At 41.5% G+C, this 10,076-nt stretch overlaps 1 protein-coding gene across 5 annotated transcripts in view; it reads left to right on the top strand.

Annotated features, from left to right (window-relative positions):
• The first annotated feature begins 9,788 nt into the window (after nucleotides 1-9,788).
• GK (glycerol kinase) overlaps nucleotides 9,789-10,076 on the top strand; it is an 83,364-nt gene continuing 83,076 nt past the window's right edge. For 4 of the 5 annotated variants that reach the window (XM_020980056.2, XM_020980055.2, XM_020980053.2 and 1 more), the window contains exon 1: nucleotides 9,789-10,023. In XM_020980056.2, coding sequence (XP_020835715.1) covers nucleotides 9,946-10,023 — 78 coding nt within the window. In that variant the 5' untranslated portion in view covers nucleotides 9,789-9,945. The remainder of the gene's footprint in view (nucleotides 10,024-10,076) is intronic. The other variant, XM_020980057.2, reaches the window with a different exon arrangement.

Here is a 10,076-nt window from a genome sequence, read left to right as displayed (position 1 = left end):
ATCCCACTCAGTCACTTAACCCCTCAAAGTCTCAGTTTCTTCATGTATAATGATAATAATGATACTTGTGATGAGGGCAGGGCCCAAGCCAAGATCTTCACCCTTAGCCTCAAAGGGAATCTGACTCACAGGCCCCAGACCCTCATCTCCCTTTGAAAGCCTTAGGCTCCCTTTTGTCTATAGGCCCCAGAAAGGCCTTCCTTTATCTCCTTTTGAAAGTCCTAGCCCCACCTTGATTTTGTGCAGATGCCTTTCAAACTTCTGCCTTCCTGTTCCCTCCATTATCTATTCCCATTGTCTATTCAATCTCTCTGACCTCCCCAATTAGAATTCTTACCTAGACCCTTTCCCCAACCCCCTTCTCTGGCCACCCAAAGTCACTTTAGTATTTAAGATCCACCTTGGCCCTCATTCAGATGCTGAGAATCTCACGCTCAAAAGGCTGAGAACCTCTCATGCCTGTTCGTCTTTACGGGCGTCACCTGGTCAATGTGATTTATCACTAATAAATTTTTCCTCTGGCTGAAGATTTGAGTTGAATTCATTCAGCAGGGCCCGGTACCGTGATCTTGGGGTCCCAGCACCCCAAAACCCCTAGACCTCTTCACTTGTACCTCATAGGGCTGTTGTGAGGAAAGTACTTTGTGAACCTTAAAATGCTCTATCGGTATGAGTTGTTATTATTTTTTTTGTTATGATTTGTTATTGCTACCCCAGGGAATTCAGGAACAGCGTGGGAGATGAAGATTATTTCTGCTCTTTATTGCTTTTACTCAGAGGAGCAGCTCCATTTTTGCCCTATAAAACACCTTTAAGTAAATTTGTTCTGTTCGTTGCCCTTCTGAATGACTATTTTATGTTCAAATGCCTTTGGAGCATCTGACAGTTTTCTGGAATGGAATCTGACACCCCTAGGGAAGATTCTTACTTTTCCCTAGCAGGGATCTGGGGAGGGGTCCAAGCTCCATAATGTCACAGCAAGTGTAGAAGCCTTCTCATTTCTGCTTATTTGGGGCAACACTGTGACAACCTTTCATGATTTTAAGGATGGTTTAGAAATGAAGAAATGTTAAGTCAAATCAATAAGCATTTATTAAACACAGTGTTCACGGAAGTGTGTGTTAAGTACTGGGGATACAAAGAAAGACAAAAACAGCCCCTGCCCTCAAGGAGCTTAGACTTAATGTGAGAGAAAACATGCAAACAAATATGTACAAAGAAGATATATAAAGGATAAATTGGAAATAATCTCAGAAGGAAAGTTTTAACATTAAAGGGAACCAGGACAAGGCTTCTTCTAGAAGGTGGGATTTTAGATATGATTTGAAGGAAGCCAGGGAATCCAAGGGGGTAGAGATGAGGAGAGAGAAAGAGAGAGAGAGAGAGAGAGAGAGAGAGAGAGAGAGAGAGAGAGAGAGAGAGAGAGAGAGAGAGAGAGAGAGAGAGAGAGGAACAGCCAGTGAAGATGTATAAGATTAGGAGATGGTTATGCACAAATAATAGCAAGAAGGCTAATATCACTGGATCACAGAGTAAATGGGGAGTTGGTAAATAAGGTTTAAAGAGACTGGAAAGGTAGGATGGAGGCAGGTTGTGAAAGGGTTTAAAATGCCAAAGTGAAAATTTTCTATTTGATTCTGGAGGTGATAAAGGAGCTATTGGGAGTTTATTTGAATGGGGGTGGGGTGGGGGAGGGGAGGTTGTGATGCAGACTTGAACTCTAGCAAGACCAATTTGATAACTGAGTGGAGGAGGATGCACCAACCAGCAGTATACTGTAATAGTCTAGGCCTGAGGTGATAAGAGCTTGTACTATGGTGGTAGCAATATCAGAGACGAGAAGGGAACATATATAAGACATGCTGAGAAGGTAGAATCAACAGGAATTGGTAACAGATTAGATATAGAGGGTGAGAGAGAGTAGAGTTGAATATGACACTTAGGTTGTGAGCTAATGAACTTGGAAGATGTTTTATTCTAATGCTTCTTAAGTTCAAATTAAAATAACTTCCTACAGTGTCCCTCAAGGATGCCCATAGAGGTTATTGTTTAGTATTAGATTACTTTTTAGTTAAGTCTTAGTTGATTAAGTGGGGAGATGCCCACAGTGAATATTTATATATTTCATTTAATCATCTACCAACAAAAACAGAGTTAACCCTGGAAAAGATTACCCAAACTGAATACAAGAAAACCATATAAACTTTTAAAAAAGTTGTGTGTGAAGGAGGTGTTGAAGGTACTGGAGTTTGGGGGAAATCACTCTTATCTTTTAAAAAAATAATTCTTAGAATTCCTAGCTCCCCATCAGGGAGAAATTTGTCATTGATAGTCCTTCCTTACCTTATACTTAGAAAAAGAGATAATCTTGTCTGCCACACAGCAGAGAATGAAAATGAATATTGTAAGAGCATAGATTTTAAGTTAGAAGGGACCTTAGACTTATAGATTCCAACCCATTCACTTTCCAGAAGTGAAAACTAAGATGATGCTCAAAGGGTTAAGTGGCTTACCCTGAGTCACACAGCTACTAAGTATCTAAGAAAAGATTGAAACCCTTCCTGATTCCAAGTTCAACACTCAATCAATCCTCTGTGCTGTGCTGTGCTGTGCTGTGCTGTTTAATAATAAGGCAGTACTTAGCTATATGTTGCCTCTACTTTAAAACCTAATCAAGTGTTCAGTTAATATTTTCATGTTGGTATCTATCCTAAAACAATACTTGCCTTCAAGAAGCTTATATTCTACTATGTGAAACAAAGTATAAAACAGATTGAAAAATATGGATTGTCAACATGCTATTGTGGTAATAGAAATGTATCTAAAATCAGAAGTTGTTGTTCAGTTGTATCTGACTCTTCATGACCCCATTTGAGATTTTCTTTACAAAGATACTGGAATGATTTGCCATTTTCTTTTCCAGCTCATTTTATAGATGAGGAAAGCAAGACCAATAGGATTAAATGACGTGCCCAGGGTCACACAGCTAGTAAGTGTCTGAGGTCACATTTGAACTCAGGTCTTCTTAACTTAGGTCTGGACCTCTAACTACTGCACCCTCTAGCTGACCCTGAGCAACTAGTCAGAGGACCTGAGTGTAAATCCTAGCTCTGCTACATGCTACCTGTATGTTCTTAGGTAAATCAGATAACCTTTTAGGATCTCTGTTTCTTATCTCAGAAAATTCAGGGGTTGGAGTCATTGATGCCTAAGGCTCCTTCTAATTTTGCATCTATGATTCTATGATTTCTATGTAGCTTGTGACATTATCAACCATTCCCTCAACTCTTTTTCAGTCTCTTTTGCTGCCTTCACCCATTTCTAACTATGGTGGTCCTCTGAGTCCCTTTACTGGGTCATCTTCTCATACTCTATAGTTGCTCTTTCTTACTGATCTTATCTGTTCCCATAGATCCTATGGTTAGCCCTATGTAGACTTCTAAATCTATACATCATTCTTAATGTCTTTCTTAAACTCCAGTTCCACACTGCCAACTACTGTCAGACATATGCACCTGCATGTCCTATGAATATCTCAAACTCAACTTATCCCACATAAAACTTTTCACCTCCCCTCTCTGCCCCTCTCCTCCTTCTCCACATTTGCCTCTTTCTGCTGAAGACATCATCTTTCCAGTTATTTAGTAATGCAACCTCAGGGTCAAACTTTACTCCTTCCTCTCCTTAAATTCCCATAACTAATCAGTTGCAAAGGATTGTCAGATAAGCTAGCCACTTACACACAGTCACTATCCTAGTTCAGGTTCTTATTAATATCAATTCATTATTCTCATATTCTCTCTCTCTCTCTCTCTCTCTCTCTCTCCTCTCTCTCTCTCTCTCTCTCTCTCTCTCTGTCTTTCATTACAATATTCTTCCTGCTTCCGTTCTAATCCACTCTCCATGGAATTGCCAAAATATCTTCCTAAAACAAAAGTCTGACCATATGATTCATGCTCATAAATCTTCAGTGGATTCCTTTTGATTGTAGGATAAAATACCAGTTCTTTGAAACCCTCCACAATTGGGCTCCAAATGTTCTTTTTTACAATTACCATATTCTTCTTTAGTCTTTGTTCCATCTAAATTGGGCCTACTCAGTGTCCCCTGAACTTGGTATTTTATCAACTATTTCCAAGCCTTCACCCAGGCTATCCTCCATGCTTGTTACATAGTCCTTCTTCACCATTTACAATCTCTTGTTTTCAGTCAGTCAGCCAATCAATAAAAATGTATTAACTGCCTGTTCCAGGCATTGTTCCAAGCACTGGAGATTCAATACAATTCACAGAAAGACAATACACAAAAGAAAGCTGGGAGTGGGGAGTGGATGGGCCACAGGGTACCTGGTATGGTTCAGGAGCATGATGTTCAAAGTTGGAACCAAGCAGAAATGAAGAGAATGGAAATTCTTTAAAGATTCCCCTCTATAAAGGGAGGCTTTGGAAAGAATAAGATTTCTGGTGTTGAGCTTATCCTGGCAGAAAGCATAATGTTCACAGACTCAAAATCAAGCAAAGCAGCTCATGGGAAACACTTCGTTTAGAGCTCAGGTTAGTGCCATCTTCTCTGCCTTTCCCAATCTTTCCAGTGGATAATACTTTCTTCTTATTCAGATTACCTTGTTTTCACTTATTTGTGTACATATGATATCTCCTGGTAGTACATAAACACCTAAGGGGCAAGGGTTATTCCATTTCTGTCTTTGTGTCCTAAATGCCTAGTTCAGAGCTTTACATGTAGTAGTTGATTAATAAATTCTAGGAATATAGGAAAGGATGAGCTAGCCTTCTAAATAATGTCTCTTTTGCTTTACTTCTTCCATTCTGTTTTTAGAAAAGCAGTCATAGAGTATCTGCAAGAAGAATTATTTTGTCTACCTTTCCATTTAATTTTGTCTTGAATAAGCAACTACTATCTGTCAGACTCTATTCTAAGTTCTGGTGAAACAATGACAAAAAAAGAAAGAAAGAAAGAAAGAAACAGTTCTTATCCTCAAGGAATTTACCTAATCTTCCCAGGTGGAAATACTTTCTTCCTGTTCAAATTACCTTGTTTTCACTTATTTGTTTGCTTGTGATATCTCCCAGTGGTGTGTAAGCACCTGAGGGGCAGGGATTATTTCATTTCTGTCTTAGTATCCCAAATGTCTGTTATAGACACTTTATATATACTAGGATGAGAAAACATGTACAAAGATACTAAATACAAAATAAAATACAAAGTAAATACAAAATAATTTCTGGTGTGCAGGGAAGTAAGTAACAACTAGTGGGGATTAGGAGATGCCTCTTGTAGCAAGTAGCACTTGAACTGATCATTGAAGGCAGCCAGGAATTTGAAGAGGTAGAGTAGGCATGGAGATGGCCTATGACAAGGCACCAAATTGGGAGATAGAATGCCATGTACAAGGACCAAAAAGTAGTCCAGTTTGTTGAGTGGGGGGAGTATAATGAAATCACTCTAAAAAGTCGGATTGTGAAGAGATTTAAATGTTAAATGGAAGGTGATGTGGAACATGGATTGTTGTGAAAACTGCAAATGAGCAAATCTCAGAATTATTCATCAACTCACTTCTCAAAGATACTACAATTTCTTTTTTTTTTGGCTAGGCAATGGGGTTAAGTGACTTGCCCAGGGTCACATAGCTAGTAAGTATCAAAGGTCAAATCTGAACTCAAGTCCTTCTGACTCCAGAGCTGGTGCTCTATCCACTGTGCCACCTAGCTGCCCCTCCGATTCTTTTCTGAGTTCTGTCTCCTGCTAAACAGGTAATAACTTCTCTCCACCAAAAACTAAAATATATTACTGGTCTAAAAAATGAGCAGTCTGTGACTATTTGAACTTATTGAGTTTGGTTTTTTTTTTAATTGTTGGGATCCTAATATCATAGAACAGGATCTGTATCTGAATCTCAGCTTTGCTACTGGTGACCTTAGGAAAGTCACTGAACCTCCCTGGGTCTCAGTTTTCCTTATCGCTAAAATGTGAGAGTTGGGGTGGATGATTTCTAAAGGTCTTTTTCAATTTTAAATTGATGACTCCCTTCAATTTGCAAATAAGAAAATGGAGGTCAAGACAGATTAAATGGCTTACTCAAAGTCACAAAGATACTTAAAAACAAAATATATAAAAAGTAGATTCAAAATCATTTTTAGTGTGGGGAGGCAGGGATGGCAGTCACAACTGGGAAAGGATGCTATGGAAAAGAGAAGCCTCCTGTAGGAAGTAGCATTTGAACAGAGTTTTAAAAGGAGCAAGGGATTTGAAGAGGCAAAGGTAGGTATGGAGACAGCCTATGAAAAGTCATGGAGGGGAGATAGACTATAATGTTCCAGAATAGCACCAGAGCTAAGATTTCTACCCAAGCTCTCTGACTCCAGGATTTGACATTTTTTCCTTCCAGTATTTCCCAGGACCAAGTAATCATTTTCTATGTAAATCCTACAGTTAAGATCTTTTGAAGTTTGAAAGGTCAAGTTAATCTAATGTTTCTACTTAACCCTCTCCCATTTGGAGGACAAAACTGGAAATATGGAGATATTGGACCCATCATTGCAATATCACACCAAATCTGCCATCTCCAAAGGAAAATTCTGCAATCACACCTGGAAAGTGTAATGAAATTCCCACAGTGAACACTGTTAAAGACATTGAGGTAAGAGAACAAGGGAGGATAAGCAATAAGAAACAGGACCTTTAATTAAATAAACATTTGCCAAGCATTTACTATTGGAAAAGCAAGAGGAAAAAGATGTCAATTAACAGAGAAAGTAGAAACAAACTTTTTTTTTCTTTTGGGGTCAGTCTGGAAGTAGTAATTAATGTGATGGACAGGTGGTGAAGTGGATAGAGCCTGAAGTCAGGAAGATTTGAGTTCAAATGGGACCTCAGAAGCTTACTAGTTATGTGACCCTGGGCAAGTCACCTAACCCCTATTTGCCTCAGTTCCTTATCTGTAAAATCGGGACACACTGGAAAAGGAAATGGCAAACCACTCCAGTAACTTTGCCAAGAAAACTCTATGGACAAAGTCCAAGGAGTCATGTAGAGTCAGACATGACTGAACAACAATTGTGCCAAATGATAGGGATGGAAAGGAAAGCACAAACAGTTCCTGCCCTCCAGGAGCTCACGTTCTAAGGGAGACTTGTGAATACACATACACACATATATACATATATATGTATGTAAACATATACAGGATACATCAAATAGATACAAAGTAACTTTAGAGAGGAAAACAGAAGCTTCCCTCTTGCAGAAGATGCCACTTAAGCCCAATCTTGAAGTAGAATAGAGATTCCAAAATGCACAGATGTGGAATGCAATGCAAAAGTTCCCAAAGAGGAAGGAGATGAAGTATCCTTTACTAGCAACAGCAACTAGGTCAGAGTAAGTGGATCATAGATTTCCTGTATTTTAGGAGTAAAATGTAAGAAGACTGGAAAGGTAGGAAGGCAGGGTCCAGGTTGTGAAGTGTTTTAAATGCCAAAGAACTTTATATCTGATCCTAAAGTTAATAGGGAGACTGTGCAAGTTTATTGAGTAGGGGTAGAAGGTCGTGGCATGTATAGGCCTATTTAGGAAAATCACTTTAGAAGATAAATGGAGGAAGGATTGGAGTAGAAAGAGACTAAGGAGAGAGACAAATCTGAAAACTAGGAGGCTATTGTAGTAGTCCTGGCAAGAGATAATGAGGATCTTCATGAGGGAGGTGGCTATATGAGTTAAGAGAAAGGGATTTATAGGAAATAGATGAAGACAAAGATTTGACAACAAATTGTATTAAATGGAATAAGATTAAGGATCTGAGGATAAACAAAGGATGTGAGTTTATATTCTATAGGGGGAGGTTTGTTGTTCAGTCTTTCAGTTATATGCAACTCCTTGTGTCTTCAATTGTGTGTGTGATCCTTTTACAGTTTTGGCAGAAACAGCATGGCAGAAAAGGGAGTATAGGTTAAAGATCACACAGTTTTTAGACCATCTATAAACATTAACTTTACTGTTTTTGCTGTTCAGTCATGTCCAACTCTTCATGACCCCATTTAGGGTTTTCTTAGCAAAAATACTTAGCAAAGACTGGCCATTTCTTTGTCCAGCTCGTTTTATAGATGAGGAAATTGGGGCAAACAGAGTTAAGTGACTTGCCCATCTAGGGCAAGTGTCTGAGGCCAGATTTGACCTTAAGAAGATGTGTTTTTCTAATCGAGGCCTGGTACTCTATTCACTGTGCCACCTAGCTGCTCCAGCAAGAGATATAAGAATGACTTAAACAGTCAGATGAGTAGAAAATGAGATTCTCTTTTGCCTCCACTACCTTGAAAACCATAGTTAATGGGGGGGAGATTGTTAAGCATTAATAAATGCTTAACATTTATTAAGAAACATTAGCATGTTTCAGATGCTATGCTGAGTACCTTATAAATATTATCTCATTTGATCTTCACAACTATTACAATCCTCATTTTACAGTTGAGGAAACTATAATGCTTAACTCAACTATAAGAGGTCAAGTGACTTTCCCAGGATCATATAGCAAGAAAGTGTCTGAGGCCTTTTTTGAACTGTCAGTCAAACATTTGTTAAATACTAAGACTGAGGTCTTCCTGAGAGAATTAGAGAAGGAAACCTGTAGGGCTTAAATTCTTTGTTTGTTTTTTACTATGGTTTTTATTGATACCTTTTATCAATAAATCACCAAAGGCATTTACACCCTCCAGATTGAACCACACCTTGTGACAAAGAAAAACAATTTAGCAAAATCTATCAGTGTATATGAATTATCTTATATCTTATAGATACTACCTTAATAGCTCCCAACCTGTCTTCTTTTTCGGGAGTGGGAGAGGGGGAGAGGGGGGAATAGAGGAATAGTATGTTTTATTATGTTTTCTGGGACCTTCATCGGTTCTTCTTCTTGGTGAAAGCGTTCATCTTTGAGCACTTTCCTCCTGTCCTCAAAACGCTGAAAAATGTGCTCTGTCTCTGAGAAGACGGCTAAACTGAGTGTGGGAAGGGTTGAGAGCTCATAAATTAGATTATATGGAACACTTTGCAAAGCGTAGAGTGATATACAAATGAAAATTTTTTTTTAAATCATTTTTATTGCTTCAACCTCACAAGTATGCAAGTGGGAAGGATGCGGCTGGCGACCAGCTGCCCTTCCCTAGTTCAGAGTTCACAGAATTGATTTAGGTTAGACGGGGCTTAGGCGTCTGGGAGGTCTCAGCTCCCTGCCCTAGGCAAGTAGCGCAGTTTCCCACGCGTGGACCCCCACAGCGTGGCGGCGAGAACGACTCGTTCTGCACTTTGGGAGCCCAGCAGAGGACGCGTGCAGTCCCGAGCACAGCGGGTGCCTCTGGGTGCGGGTTTCTATTCCCGAGGCCATATGCTCCCTAAGCTAAACGACCCCCCACCGGCCATTCAAAGGGAAACACAGCTCCTTAGCCCCCGGCATCAATCCCCCCCCGCCCCACCAGCCGCTTAGGCGTTTCTCCCGCCCCCCACGCCTCCTCCCCAAAACGCCCCAGCTCCCGCTCTCTTGACGTTTTACAGGAACGCCGGAGCTTTCCCTAGTCCCCGCCCCTCCCCCCACGCCCGCCACGCGATTGGCCAGCCGCGCTGACAGCGCCCCCAGTCACGCCTCCGGCCCGGCGAATTCGGGGCGGCGAGAGGCGGGGCCAGAGTGGAGCGCTACCGCAGGGAGCAGGAGGCTGGGGAGGGGGCGGGGAGAGGACCCAGTGCCGAGGGGTGGGAGGGGGCCTCGTGGATAAAGGGGGCGGTCCCAACCGCGGCCCAGGATTCCACCCGCAGCGGCAGAGGCTGAGAGCTCGCGCCGGCTACGCCGCCGCCTGTGCTCGTCCCTCTCCCCCTGTCGCCCGCCGCCCCCAGTCGCCCGGGAGACGCGCCGCGAGCGCCAGCCGAGTCAGAGCCGGCTTCATGGCAGCCGCGAAGAAGGCGGTGTTGGGGCCGTTGGTGGGGGCCGTTGATCAGGGCACTAGCTCCACGCGCTTTCTGGTGAGCCCCGGGACCCGGGGATGACATGAGGAGGATGCCGGGGCCTGGGGAGG

The sequence above is a fragment of the Phascolarctos cinereus genome, unplaced genomic scaffold (genome assembly GCF_003287225.1).
Source record: "Phascolarctos cinereus isolate Bilbo 61053 unplaced genomic scaffold, phaCin_HiC Scaffold_726;HRSCAF=1367, whole genome shotgun sequence".
Classification (NCBI taxonomy): domain Eukaryota; kingdom Metazoa; phylum Chordata; class Mammalia; order Diprotodontia; family Phascolarctidae; genus Phascolarctos; species Phascolarctos cinereus.
This window is presented reverse-complemented; position numbering and strand designations above follow the sequence as displayed.